The 15,236-nt window shown below is 44.8% G+C and overlaps 1 protein-coding gene across 1 annotated transcript; it reads right to left on the minus strand.

Annotated features, from left to right (window-relative positions):
* Positions 1-9,901: 9,901 nt before the first annotated feature.
* Positions 9,902-11,832, minus strand: LOC114066874 (inositol 1,4,5-trisphosphate receptor-interacting protein-like 1). Its single transcript, XM_027901918.1, has 2 exons — positions 10,720-11,832; positions 9,902-10,671 (listed from the first exon to the last, which is right to left on the minus strand). The coding sequence occupies exons 1-2, from the start codon at positions 11,642-11,644 to the stop codon at positions 9,902-9,904; spliced, it is 1,695 nt and encodes a 564-aa protein (XP_027757719.1). The 5' UTR covers positions 11,645-11,832.
* Between the last annotated feature and the right edge of the window lie 3,404 nt (positions 11,833-15,236).

Below are 15,236 nucleotides of genomic sequence, written 5' to 3' on the forward strand. Positions count from 1 at the left end.
TGGATCCAGTAATTCAGGCCACAAAAGATCTGCCACTTTACTGATATCTGCAATACTCCTGGTTTGGACCTTATGAAAACCAAATGCAAGACAGGCTTGAAGTCCTGTCATTGATCTCCCATCCATCACACCATCACACCCAGTTCTGGGGAGACTTTAGAGCTCCCTCCAGAATCTAAAGGGGCTCCAAGAGAGCTGGAGAGGGACTTTGGACAAGGGCCTGAAGTGACAGGACGAGGAGGAATGGCTTCAAACTGAAGGAGGGCAGGGTTAAATTTGCTATCAGGAAGAAATTCTTGACTATGAGGGTGGTGAGGCCCTGGCAGAGGTTTCCCAGAGAAGCTGTGGCTGCCACATCCTTGGAAGTGTTCAAGGCCAGGCTGGATGGGGCTTGGAGAACCTAGTCTAGTGGAAGGTGTCCCTGCCCATGGCAGGGGCCTTGGAACTGGCAATCAATTTCTGTCTTAATAAAATTGCAATTATAGATTCTAATTGACATTAGCATAGGGTAAGGACATGCATGTTGTTGGGGTGATGGTTTTAGGCAGACATTGTTTTATGCAGAAGTAACAGACCAAATGAGAACCAGTGAAGGAAGTGGCCAGCCTGAAGAAGGAGAGCTGACTGAATCTGTAGAAATACCTTCAGAAAACTCCATGAAGTTTGCTTATGATGAGACTTTCCCAAAGACCATGGGTGTCATCTTCAGCTTCACATGGCTCCAAAAAAACACGGCACCCAAACTACCAGAAAGGTAAAAGCATCAGGATTTTAAGGAAAGCTTTCCTGCTGGTTCTGTGGGTACAGAAAGCTAAAAACCTGCCTGCCTCGATCAACTCAACTTCTCACAGAGCAAATCTTCCTTGAAATAAATTTGAAAGTAAAATCTGAATTAAAATCCTGACCCAATTTCCATTTTTAGCAAAACACTTCCTGGCATCACTGGGGCCAGGATTTGCCTTTGAGAGGCAAATGTTGATTCTTGTGCAAAGGTTAAGTAAATTTGTCCAGTTCTCCTCTCTCATGGCACTATTTTGAAGAACTTCTCAGGCCCTCAGTGCCACACAAGGTTGTCACCGTGGTCTGTATGTACTGGCAACTGTGTTTGGGTATTTTTTGGAGGGAAGCTGCAAATCTTAACAGTCACAGATGCCCTGACTTTGTTCCTCAGCTCAGCACAGCTTCCAGGGAGCAGCTCTCTCTGTGGAATGTAACCCCTGTGCAGAGAAGGTGTTTTTTCCATTTCTGAACATGCAAACCTTTATTTCCTAAGCAAACATGTCTGTAAATCCTTCTGCTAATGTGTTAACAATAGAGCAGCTGTAAGATTATGTGCTTTTGTTTGTTCCCATTACAATGCTGGACAGCAGTGATGGTGACAGAGGGGTCAAGTATGGGGGCTTCTGCTGGAACACATGCTCCTTTGTTTGCTTTATGGGTAATACTTGATGAATTAGATCAAATTTTGTCCTCTAGAGTGGAATTAGAGAGGCCAAATTCTTTTGACTCTGAGGTGACGAATACAAGTGATTTCTTTGAGGTTTTTTCTGTGGTCTCAGATTCCTTATCACCCACATGGTGAAGAATGGGACTTACCCCTCAGATAACACTTCTAATGATTGGAAGTGAATTACTGTGATTTTATCATGATTTATATGGTTTACATGGAAGCCTGTGCAATCTGCACAGGTGTACTGAGTAACACAATTTGACTTAATAAATTGGCTTAATTAGAACACATATTACTCGTTCTACCAGCGTAGTTTAGATGTGGACTATTTGTCATGTGAAACTGTTAAGAGCATGAATGAAAGAGAATCAAGTCTGGCAATTTAATTATGCACTGCTTTATGTTTTTCAGTGACTTAATCAACATGCCTGTATTATATCTGCCTCCAGCAGTACTGAGGTGCTAAGTCTGTTCAGAAGATAAATACAGCAAATATGCAAACTTGAACTTAGCAGCTGGACTAAATGCAGCACAGGTGCCTGCTGGTGTCCAGTGGCTGATTTTATATCACTGCATATCTAAACAGGTGTATAAATAAATCATGCTTTTTCAAAGAACGTTTTTATATCTGCTGCTAACAGGGATGAAAAGTCCTTGGAAAGCCACTGAAGAAGGAGCAGCCTCTGTCTGTGGAGTGAGACACATTTTGTGAAAGTTCAGACACAGCTGTGGTGAGTCAAGGGCTGGGTTATTGTGAGAAGCAAGTCAGTTCTGTCTGTCCAATGTATTTACATCGGAAGGTGCTTTAAGGTGGGCTCTCCACTGCTCAGTCTAGTACAGTGTATCCTGATTGCTGCTGGGGCCTTTATGTACTACTACAGCCAAGATCATATTCAAGATTTGTGCTTAGTCATGGAAGTGCTTCAGAAACCCCCATTTGCTGGAGTGAGCAACCCCTCCTGCTGATACTTCTGTCTGATATTTGTGCAATATCTGCTAAGAGCTGGGAGGGGTTTGCAACAGGCTCCCAGGGCAAAGCAATGGAGCAGCGTAAGGCCAATGTCAGGCATGTATGAAAACTGCACAGCCTCGTGCTGACCCTCCAAAGCAGCCTCGGCCCTTTGCACCCCTGACCAGCTGATTTTGTGGGGCTGCATACTGTCCCATCTGCAGCAGCAGCATCACACCCAGCAGCTTCTGGGCAGCACTCAGCTGGAGCAATGTGCAAGAGACAGCCAAGGCAGGCACCAGCTTTGTACCCGGTGCTCTTGTTTGCCTCATCTTCCTGATCACGCTGCCAGCTTCGTCTTTCCAAATGGCTTTCTCTTACCTCTAATGTCTTTGTTCAGGGTATTTGCTTCCCTCTGGTTTTATTTGCCTTTACTGCTCTCCCACGCAGTCTGATCCCAGCCTCTTAGAGGAGCACAGGCAAAATCACACCAATACATCAGAATAATCAGATCTGATTCCAGGGGCTCTCTTGGAGCCAAAGCACTGAGCGAAGGGCAATGGGCTTATTGATCACAGCAGAGCAACAGCTCTCTCTAGCACAGATTTGGCTCCTAGATAGACTCTAATATGTAGATTTGTTTTTTCTCACTGGCAAAAGTGATGTGTAAGTATTCTGCAGTTGATGATACAGGCCTGTTCGAGTTCGAATAAAGTGGAAACAATAAGGTTGAAGTGAAGTTCTTGCCTTCTAAAGCCGCATGACTGATCCTAATGCCCTGTCCTTTTTCTGTCAGTCAAGGCTGATTGGCAAAGCTTTTTAATTCAAGTCACTAAGCAGGATGATCAGCATTTACTTAGCTAGTGTTGATTTCCACTTGACCAGGATGCTTTGAAGTAAGATATGATCTTACAGGGCAAACCCTCTTACAAGGGATAAAGAAACTGAGAACTCCTCTATCTTCCTCTCTACCTCCTCAGTCCTAACGATTGTCCCAAGCAGCTCTTGGATTGGATCAGGGGGTTCCACAGGAGCTGGGCAGGCACCCAGAGAGGACCGTGGCTCTGAGGGAAGTGGGAAGAGCTCCCAGGGCTGGTTTTGTCTCACTGACTTCATAAAGCACATCCAGAATGTGCATACAACAGGGCAGAATGAACACAGAGAGTTTACTAATGATACAAAAACAAGCGATTTTTTTCCCTTGGGTACTATGTTTAGATCTCTTACGTGAAGTAAGAATTTGGGTGGGTTTTTTTTTCAAGAAAAGTAGAGATTGCTGAGCCCCTGGGAGCAGGCAGATCTGGGAGGGGAGTCTGGAGCTATGCAGGACCACTCTTAATGTTTCGTGGGGTTCAGGCCCCACCTCTAGCCAAGACTCCCACTGCCTCCAGTGCTTGGGAAGAACTCACGAAGCTGTCAGGGCAATAGTCTGGTTCTGGTGCCTTGTGCAACATGTCTGACTGCTACAGCCTTGCTCCAGCTACAAATATCCATCCTATTCGTTGTTCAAAACACAAGCTAAGTTCTTGTGTGCAGGACAGCAGTCAAAGATAGCTCAGGCCATTTGACACCCCCTCTCATTCTGACAGCAAAGCAGCACAAGCTCTGCCGTGTGACACCAGGCTGAGACATAGGGATGAGACAGGGGAGTTTACAGGATCCATCTGTGCAGGCTGGGAACTATTTCCTTCCCTTTGACCAGTTTGGGGCCAGCTGGGTCACGAGGAAGCGTGCCTGCCCCTCTGTGCCACCCGAAGATGTTAGATCCCTTGCAACAGCATCTGATATGGAGTGGCTTAACAGCATTCCAGGTCATTAAACTCAGCCCACCCACCAGCCATTTGTGTACAGGTCATGGATGCTCTAGATCAAGTGAATGCCTCTAAAATTTCTGTAGTTTTCAGCATTTGTATATGCAAGTCCAACAAATGAAAAACAGTGAGCGAAAAAGCAGGATTTCAGGAACTCTGTTGCAGCACAAAGGCTGGGATCCCATTTTCCTCTCTGCTCATTTCCTCAATTCATCCATATACACTCTGCCATGGGATCTGCGTTTGAGCACTGTCACTGAAAGTGCTTGCTCACCTCCTCCTTTCCAAATAATACCATTCAGCTATTTCTGTTTAGTGTACCAATGTATTCACATCCAACAAAGATTGTGCATCTCAGCTTATAATACACCATCTTAGCTTACAATAGTTTGGTACTACCATTTAAAGAAAAGTAAATGCCAAACAATAGCAATATTAGACTATTCTACTAAACCTGTGTGTACACTGATATTCCTGTTAGGCTACAAAACACATTATTAAGCACAGAAAGGCTATTGCACTAATGCCCCTTATAAAACCAGCCTGAGTTTGAATACTCAGAAAGCTGCTTATCTGTTCCTTTGGACTAAGAAGACTCAATGCCTTTCAATCATTAAGGGGGCTGAATTACGTCCCGCTCTAAACTTGCAAGTCAGAGAAGCCACAGACCTCTCCAAGACCTCTGGAAGAAGTAAAGCCCTTTAAAGCCCAGCTGAGCTTTTCAGAAAGAGCATTCAGCTCCAGGACAGATGCCTCATTTATTCGTTTTCAACCAAGCTGGTTTTCAAGCAATTTGAATTAATTCCCTTTATGGCCTTGGGCTTCCCAGAGCTTCAAGGAAAGCCCCAGACTGAAGAACTGTGTCATCCCAGGCAGTAACAGGGAGAGACTCAGCACCCAGCCCTGCGAGTGCAGGTTGGTCTGGCTCCCTCCCAGCATCAAACCACCAAACAACCTTTTGCAAGGGACATTTTTCTCACCTGAAGATTTGGAGACTGGGAGGCTCAATCTGCTAATTTAGTCCAACCTAATGCAGTCCTGTACTCTTGGAGGACCCTGCATCTAAGGTAATATTTTCACTGGCAAGCTTAAAAAGCATAGTAAATCAATACTGTGTATGTGGAACACCAGCCCTGGGTGACAACCAAGGTCCTGAAGGTTAAAGGACAACAGGAAAATACAGCAGACCTAAGGGATAGAGGACATATTTTCTATTTACAGATTTATGTGCCTGTCCTGGGGTGTGGGTTTTGTGGTTCTAATGAACAATGAAGAAAGCTATGAAGCTGAGCAGGAATGTGTCTGGTAAAAACCTGGCCTATGGAAGTCAATCCACAGGTTTTTGTAGGGACAGGATTTGACTCTCTGGCAGCTGACCTGTGTCTGTTGTTCTGTGTTAGGAGAGTGGCAGTGGCTGGATGTAACTGCTGTGCCCAAATATCTGCAGGACCTTCTCTGCAAGTGGCATCGGCTTTCTACAAGCTGCACCTACTCAGAAAGTTTTCCAAAGGCTTGGAAAAATGAAGGCATCACTTAAGCAGTATCCTCTCCCAGAGACTGAGCAAGAATTTGGAGCACATCAAGCATCCTGATGCACGCTGACATAGGACTGTGAGAATTTGCAATCAGTGCTGTAGATATGATTTAATACCCTTTAATATGTATCTCACTGTCACATCACAATGCTCTGAATTGAGGAGCTGTAAGTGTTGTATTTTCATGTGGATAGCCTGCATCTCAAACAACTCACACCACTGCAAGAGAACTACCCTTTCAAACAAGCACTTAGCTAATCTGCATCCTCAGGTAACCCAGGGTCATCTCAGAGTATCAGTTATGTATGTGGAACCACAGGTATAGGGTGGCAAGTAGCTGTCCCCTCCTTCATCTAAGCCTTCTGCAACATGCATTAAAGGCTATTAAAATTCTTTACATATATACATTGACTATATGAAATATAATATGCAGATATAATGTTGTGTATTTATGTTTACTAAAACAACACAGAGAAGTAGCAAGAAAATTTCTTTCATTAACTTTTCCTTAAAAAAAATTGCTGTGTGTTTATTTGTATATTGACATCCAATAACACAGTGAAAGCATTGCAAATAACCCCATATAACCTCTATACCAAAAAATATCTGATTTGAACTGTGGCTCAGCTTCCATGTTGGGGGCCATGCATAATTTGGGTGAAATGCATAGGCTATGATAAACAGCAATGTGGGTTATCGTAGCTGTCCCTTACAGCATTTAGATACACCTGAAGTTCTTTACAGGATACTACTGATGGGGTGCCAGAAATACAGAATATTTTGTATGAAACTTGCTACACTTTCAACATATATATTTATTCAGAGTCAGCTAGTGTCCAAAATCCAGGTGAATTGCTCTGGTTTGTGGGAGGCAACAACTCCCAGGCTCCATTTTCAGCTCTGAGACTTCTGGGTTGGTTTGGCTTGGTCAAGGGCAAATCACCTGAAAATCTCTCAATTTGAATTGTTCATCTGTGCAAAAGCTGATGATAAAAGTAGTCTATCTCATAGAATGACAGTAGACATAATTAGCTAACATTTGCCTAGTCATCTGAAAGCTCTTTCTAAGTGTGGTGCTTGCCAGACTGTCCAAAGAGAGAACATTGTTCAATTCGAGAATATTGTTCAATTTAAAAGAACAGAAATATACAGAAGTTTAAAAAGTCCTGAAAGTTTGCAATAAAGGGGTCTGACATTCTCGAAAGAAAAGATGGGAAAAAATATTTTATAGGTCACGTTGCATTACGCAAATGTGAGAATCAAGCAGAGAAATCTTACTGAAGTGCACTAAGAAAAGAGCTGGATGGGCTTCTAACACGGGGGAGAAAAAAGTTTATTGTTTAATGCCAATTTAACAAGCAGAATCTTGGTAGAACATCAGTTCTTCAAAGTCCTATATGTGAAAAAAAATTAATGGAAGGTGTTTCTGGATTACAGTAAAAAGGACCATTCAATCACAGCGCAGTGGTGTCATCCTCTCTTGTGACTTGATCTGTTTCTGCCATAACCCCACTCCACCTCCCTGCAGCAGCCGAGGCTTTGGCGCTTTGCTTTTTGTGCATACCAACAGAACCTCACTGGGTATTAAATCCTACCTCAGGTCTGAGATTTTAAAAGTGTGTATCAGTGTGCACCATTTCTGAGAGTCTGTTTGCACTAGTAAAGCCCCTGGTGTTGGATTACAGGGATGTTTGAGGGGTAAATAGTAATTATAATCATAATAATAAATCTCCAGTAAACCTGTCTAGGATAATGACTGGTCTTGTGGGTGGTCACTGAAGGCAGGGCCCCATGTGACAACATCCCCCCCTCCTGTGCCATCCCAGCATGTGCTGTTGGCTGTTGGACTACCTGCGTTTGGAACCGAAATGTGGGCCAAAAATGGCAGAGTGCAGCACAAAAAAGAGGATGTGATTTGGCCCTGCAGATGTATTTCGGACTACTCATCTCTAGCATAACCATCTGTTGGATCATTTTACAGCTGTGATGGTTTACTGGTGACCGGCTGACACTGGCACTGCAGGGATTTGATAATAACAGTTTTTCTGTGTATCTGTGGGTGGGTAAAAGAGCTCTATTTAAACACCACGGCAAAGGGAATAAATTTTTAAATCAATCATTTTCTTACTACTTGTAGGATCATCTTATTGTAAAAGACAAAAGAAGTGATCTCTAGGCTTAAGTTTGCTGTTCAGAGATTACTTTGGCTATTCTGCTCAATTTACTCTGTTGAAGCTGCTGAAATTGTCATGTCCAAATGTCAGTTAATTCTGACTTTGGAGTTGCAGCTCTGTCCAGGAACTCCATGGTTTCTGCACTGTCAGTTCCTGTGCAAGGCACATCAGACAAAGGACAGTGAGGAATTTTTAAATTATAGAATTGTGGTTTATTCCAACAACAGAGGAAGGAGAGAGGGGGAGAGAAGCAGATTGGATGGGCAGTTTCAATAATAGGAGACTCAATCTGGGCAGAACTTCCATCAAGGCACATTTGGAGGCGGCGTGTAATGGAGATGACATTGATTTTCCTCCATTTACTGTAAGTTAACTGAGAGTAAAATTCCAACAGAAAACCTAGAAATGCTCATCACAGAAGCTATATTTAGGCAGACCCACTGACGTGATGCCATTGAATAAAATAAACATTCTGGAGACAAGCAGTCCTGAGAGACTTTCAGCTCCATCCCCACGACATGAGCAAGGGGAATGCATTATTCCCAAGCCATCTACAAAACCTTTATTGTAGGAACCTACAGAAAAGTAGGCTACTGGGCAACAACCTGGGCAAAATGGGAGGCATCTCCCTCAAATGCAAAGATTTTGTCGTTTCCTGCTAAAACCAAATGCCTGCTAGTTGGCCAGAGCACAGCTCCTCTAATTGCTCCTCCACTTCTAATGGGATAATTTATAGCTCATTGTCAATAGAAAGAACACCAATTTGTTTGCTGTGAAGGCTGGAAGAGATGAGTTTTGTCAGAAGTCTGGGTGATTTTTGGGATCAGGGAGCAGCTGCTTCTCTAATGTCTCTGGCGTCATCTCCTGCATGAAACTAAGCCGTGCATGAGGTCCAGCTTCCTGGTCATGGAGGTATCATCACAGTGTGTGCAAGGGTCTGGTTTTAACGTGGAGCACCCAAAGCTTTGTACAATTGCCTTTGCTGAATTCCCTGTTGCTCCTTTCCCACTGGCGAGGGACACCTTTCCCCAAAAAGATGGCTCCCAAAGTCCTGGGGGAAGAGAGCAGTGCCCCGAGGGCTCTGAGGGGTTTTAGGTCCTGCTAGGCAGTCATGGAATAGTCACTTAACTCCCCTCTAAGTAGGAGTGATGATGCTTTCCCTCCTCACAGACTGCCCGTGACACATGCTCTGTAAATATTTAGTATTTGAGCCAACTAGTGCTTGCCAGAGCGGCAAAGGTGAATAACATATGTGCAAACATTGCATGCAGGAATGCAGCTGAGAACACTGTTTATTTTTATGAGCTAACACTGTCCCAGATTTCATCTTCTTTCTCCTTGCACAGCGTCCCCACTGAAGTCAGCCTCCATGGGCTCTTCAGCTGCATCAGCTCTCACTGCCCTGAGTCTGCAGTGAAGGGAAGGTTGCAACAGCAAATCCTACTGCCAATAGAGCAGCCTGTTCTCTCTACCCAGGGTGCCCACTTATGTGGCCCCTTTACCCTGGGGAGGGTAAAGGGTGTGTAATGCATTAAAGGTATAGAAATTTAGCAGGAAAGAGTTGAGTTCCAGCTGGTCCTCAGACATGAGTAGGGTTGGCTGCGAATGGGCCTAATTTCCCATTCGAACCAATTCAGCACTATAGGTCTGGTTGAGAACAGTAAGAAAAAGCACAATCCGGATTTTGAAACTGTAAGTTTTATTGAAACAATATGTTTTATGGAAATAACAGGACATCAGGTTCAGGATTACTGGGGAAAAATACCCTAACTACCTATTACTGACTTATCTATTTCCTAGGGATAAATATACTAACTGCGTAATAGCTACTTCTATATTTGCTGGGAACAAGTGCCCTAACTATGTATTAATTACTTACCTATATACTGGGGAAATATACACTAACTACAATGAACTACTTAGATATTAACTAGTGCTAATATATACTCTTCATTCATCACATGTGAGTCCCAGGAGCAGAACTAGCTGTCAACGAACGCGAGCAGGAGTTGTTTGAGCCGATGTCGGAGGCAAAGGTACTCTTGCATGGCCTCTGTGTGGGCTTCTGGATCCTGTGTCAGGTGCCAGAAAAGGTTGGGTGGCTTAACCTTTCGCAAGTCTGGAGGCAGGTTGATCTCCCCTGGGATTCTCTGGTTGCCTATGACAAAGCTGTACAGTTGTTTCTTCTGCAGGGAGCAGCACAGGTAATCCAAGCTGTCCACCAGCCGCTGCAGGAAATCCCTCCTGCACCACTGGGACACGGGTATGGTGTTCAGGAGGTGCATCACCACGGTCTTCAGGATATAAGTGGAAAAGGCTCTGCCCTCCAGAGCACGGGCCAAGAGCTGCAGGCATTTGAGGTGGCAGCTGTCCCGTGGAACCTGCTGGGCAATGTGCCTGAAGAACTTCATCTCTGCCACGGCGTAGGTCTCCATCCACACTGTGCTTGGGGTGAAGAGGGCCTCTGTGGGCTGGCTGCTCACATAGATATCTGAGTCTCCTCGCTGCACCCCAAACAGCACTTCAACCTGTAAGCTTTCTGCGCCTTTGGTCAGGCTGAATTTACAGGAGCGGCTGGAGGGAATCAACTTTAAGTGCCAGTGGTAGGACTGAGACAAAAGCAACCAATTTGCTTTCATCAAAAGGTAGAACCATTGGGTAGTTTTCTCCACATCTAGGTAGGAACCAGTGCAGAGGTTGTATAGAAGGCTGAGCTCCTCATTCCTCCTCAGCTTTTCCTCAGGGTTGTGGAGAAGGCACAGCACTTTCTTCCCCTTCTGCTGCCTTCTGCAGCTGCAGACCTGCTGCACATGGACACAGAAGTACTTTCCTGGCATCTTTCCTGCAGTGTCTGGCTCCAGGTGGAAGGCATGCCCTGTGGGAGGATTTAGGGGTACAAGGACACGGTACACAACATCCTCCTTGCAGGGACTCCAACCTTCAAAGGCACTGCCCACCCCGATGGCTCGTTGCGGCACTGGGTAGGAATGATTTGCGAAGCGGTTTCCAAAGGCACGTGTGATGCCATCTATCAGGTCAGTTACTGTGCAACCTCTGTCCAGAACAGGCCAGCGTATGCGCTCCTCTATAATCCTGCAAAGCATACTTGCAATATCTTGCTCTTCATCTCCATTTGCACCGTATTTTCTTTCTTCTCTTCCAGCAGCATTGTCTTCTTCCACATTCTCATTGCCAATAACTTTATCTTCATTTTCATCCTCAGTCTCACCTTTTCCTTCATTTCCAAATTCCTTTTCTTTATTTGTGTCACCACGGCTACCATCTTCTGCATTTCCATCCTTGCTGTCTTCCTCTACATTTGCATCATCCCTTTTTGCTTCTTTCTTTGCCACAACATTGTCTTTTTCTTCATCTTCCTCCACCTCCAAGTTGCTGCTGGCATTCTCCCCTGGTGCACTGCTGTGAGACTCACAGCTCCTTTTCTGGCGGATAAACCACAGTGCCAAAAGAAGGCCCAGGACTCCAGCAAGAGCCCAGAAGTTCTCCTGCTGCAAGACAGCCCAGAGCAGGGCTCCCCAGGCCCTGACAGTGCGCTCCAGGCTGCTCTGCTCCAGCTCCTGCAGCAGCCGACTCATCTCCCTGTTCAGGAACTTGGCGCGCAGCTCCATGCGCACACGGGTGGCCTCATCCAGCTCATCACTCACCAGCTGTGGGTATTGGATCAGGGTTTGCACAAGAAAGACAATGACTATTAAGGCCTCCATGGCCTGTAGACGTAGGGAGAAAAGGGGTTAAGTGGGGCTGAAAGGGAAGGAAGGAGCTAGAGGTGGGGGGGAGGCGTGGACGGGAGCTGCAGGAATGTTGGGGCAGGTAGGAGAGGGCCCAGGCAGCTGACAAGCAGCAAGTCCTGTCCCACTGCCCCTGCAGCAGCACCGTTCCGTGCCCAAGGTTGCTCCTGGATTCAGAGTGAGAACCACTCGCTCAGGTGCAGCGTTTCTGCTCCGGCCCTTGTCCAGAGCAGTTTCCCGCCTGTGCGCACTCGTTGCTCGCCCAGGCTCTACTGGGGCAGCGCTACCTGCTGGGGTCACTTACAGCTGCCCCCATTGTGGCACGACCCCTGTGATGCCATAGGTACCAGAGCACATCACAGCCAGGCCAGCCCCGCCCTTTGTTCCCACCCCAGCTCTGTGACTCATAATGGCCCCTGGGCAACCAAAGTCCAGACATCCCCAAAAGGCAGACCCACCGCTCTGGAACGGGTCCCCAAGGGGTCCCATTTACAAAGAAAGCAGGCAGAAGCCCCCCCAAACCCTTGTCAAACCTAAAACTGGGTGGCGTGATCCATGGGCGCTTTGCTCCCTGAGATCCCCTCCTGTGAGTTGGGATCGGTTCCTTTGGTGCTCCTTTGGTCCTCTCTTCTTGTGGGGGTCTCTTGGGGCCTTTGATACAAGGCCGCAAGTTTGGTACAAGTTACAAGGAGGCCCTTTTTTGATGACTGACTCAAGGCAATGCAACTCCTTCCCTTGACTTCCTTCCTTCTTGACCTTTCTATAAATGTAAAGCAAAGTCTGCCTTTGTTGTCCGTGCCGTGTCTCAGGACATGGTGAACTGTACCCACTGGGCTCAGGCTGCCAGGTTATTTTACTCTCAGGTGATTCTGGACCTCAGATGATCAAACAAGTGCTCTGGTGATTTTTTTTTTTATGGTGTCATGCGAGTTTGGCCCTTCCTGTCATTCCCTTAAGAAATACTGACTCTGTGGGGAGGGCCTGTTCCTGTGTCAGTGGTGTAACAACTGCAGTTAAACCCAGTTCTGTCCCCACTGTGCAGCTGACCAGCTTGTTCACAGGCCTGCCCTGATCGCGTTTCCTGCTCCATGCAGTACTCAACAATGAAAACAGTGATTTCTGAAACATGGATACATTGCAGATACGATGGGACAGTTTCTAGATGGAAAACGGCTTGATTTCTTATGCCAGAATCCCCCTTGTGCATTTCTTCGTCATCACAACAGAAAATTATTTTAATAAATTAAAATTTTTGTCAATAGAGAAAGTTGAATTTCTTTGCCAAAGGGACACCACTGCTCTGAGCCATTGCACATACTCCTCTGTTGTAGTCTGGCTTCTATGCCATTCCTGTTTCTATCAATTAGACCATAAAATCACAAAATCCCAAAATATGCTGAGCTGGAAGGGACTCACAAGAATCATCAAGTCCACCTCCTGGTCCTGCACAGGACCATCCCTAATAATCCCTCCAGAGAGCGTCATCCAGACACTTGAACTCTGTTAGCCTTGGTGCTGTGAACACTGTCCTGGGGAGCCTGTTCCAGCACCCAACCACCCTCTGGGTGAAGAACCTTTTTCTAATATCCAACCCAAATCTCCTCTGAGATAAATTCAGGCCACTGTTTCACACAGACAAGGCTGGCCCTTTAACATGACTTCATTCCAATGCAGGGCTCTGCAACAAAAAGAGAGTTAGAGTGTAGAGCTAAAATGGAAGTGTAGCTTTTCTTCAGACACCTGAAGCCAGGGATCACTTCTCTCCACATATTTGATCACTGGGTGGCATAATAATGACTCCCTGCTCTGTGAAAGCAAAACTCCTTTTGCATTCTGTTTTAAAAGGTAAATCTTTAGTATCTATCAAACCTCTGTACAGCTAAGATAAGGTAAAGCAAAAGTATGAACCACTCTCTGCCTTTGAATAAGGATTTGGCTCCCAAGTATAAAAATTCCACAAAACTATTCTTAAGACAACTTAGTGCACTCTGCCTATGCACTTCAATGAGATTATTATTTGAAATATTCATATATGCAGTAGCTGTAGGCACTTCTGAGAGAGATGAGGTGACTGAAGCTCATGTTTGCTTCCAAGATGACCTGAGCTACATATGGCAAGCAAAGGAGGAAGATATGACCATAATGGAAGGATCCTGCACCAATAGAGTCCTTGGTCTGTGCACCCTCAGTTGAAAGAATCTGTTGACTCTTGATCTAAGTACTTTTAAGGGGTCCTATTTATGTGGTCAGCAAGATTTTGCAGTTACAGATATAGGTTCAAGGAGTTCACTCAAAGTACATTAAAGACTATCAGGAATGTTTAAAAGCTGCTGTACAAGAAGTCAGTCTTTTCATCTTAGAATAAGTGTGGTTGTACTGAGTCTGACTCTGAGCTGTTATGTTGCTTACATTATTCTTAAAAGAGGAGAAACAGACTGAATAGCTGGAAATCAGAAAAAAACCTCATAAACCCATCCATTAGCTGGAGATTTGGGCGAGAAAGGCATTTCTAATATACAAATCATTTGAGAAATGTTTGTGGTATCAACTGGAAGAGGGACTAATCATAATAATTGGGGAACTCCTCAGGAAGGTCTTCTGCAAACCATTTTTCTGTGTGGGTAATTGAAATCCAGTTTACCACATTAGGTATCTTACCTAGTCCACTGGATCACTTAAGGCTTCTTTTTTGATGCAGTTCCATTTAAGAGCCCACTGGTCAAAGCTCTTATCTAAGGTTTGAGGCATTAAATTCAAGTGAGTACCAACCTGGCAGAACTGAATAATTATCTAGTATCTCCTTAGAAATGTAGTAATTATTTCCATTTCCAACCAACCAATCTTGATTTAGATTTAAGTTAAAAGCCCTTTGTACTAAAGGCAGTGAAAAATAAAAATAAATATATGCACAAATCCCACTGATATGTATCTTCTGTCCCTTTTGACATGACTTCACCAATGGAAAGGATTTTGAACCAAACAGAGATGAGCTCTATAGAGTTTTGACACAGACTTTGGAGTGATCAGTGTTTTGTATGTTGGATAGGACTCTGAACCATGCACGTTGGTAGGAAAGTTTTATTAGAGCAAGGGAGGGATGACACCATTTACATAAATCCTTGGCAGTAATGAGAATGATCATGCCAGAAGTGCCAGACTGGTATCACCTTCCTATTTTTCCTAAGTTCCCAGTGAGGATGACCTCTTGCAAATTCTGCAGAGTGTGTAAGCCCTGTGAGTGTTTTAAACAATATAGTTTTAATCTAATATAACACTGCAAATGGTGAAGAGCCTGTAGGCTAAGAGGCAGATCATTCAAATGTAAAAACAAATTTGACTGGAGTCTAAACAATGTTGGCCTCTGCTGCAAAGTATAGCTTTCTTTTGACATGGAAAGAGAGAATGCATTTTGCCAAAAGGGAATTAGCTTGGAAAGCCTCTGTAAATGATACTGTGATGAAAATAAACAGTGCCCTAACCTTTGTTTCACAGTTGTGCATGAGGAACCTAACAGATCATGCCTCATGTCATGAGTGCTCATTAGCTTTTGGCTGCAGCCCATGTCTTG

Source organism: Empidonax traillii, unplaced genomic scaffold (assembly GCF_003031625.1).
Source record: "Empidonax traillii isolate 1590-97213 ecotype Southwest subspecies unplaced genomic scaffold, ASM303162v1 scaffold821:size279169, whole genome shotgun sequence".
Classification (NCBI taxonomy): Eukaryota; Metazoa; Chordata; class Aves; order Passeriformes; family Tyrannidae; genus Empidonax; species Empidonax traillii.

Excerpts from the sequence above, each read along its gene's own strand:
- LOC114066874 (XM_027901918.1), bottom strand. The coding sequence starts at position 11,644 with ATGGAGGCCTTAATAGTCATTGTCTTTCTTGTGCAAACCCTGATCCAA. Across the intron at positions 10,672-10,719 it reads CTGTGTCCATGTGCAGCAGG|TCCACAACCCTGAGGAAAAG; the intron begins TCTGCAGCTGCA and ends TGCTGTGCCTTC.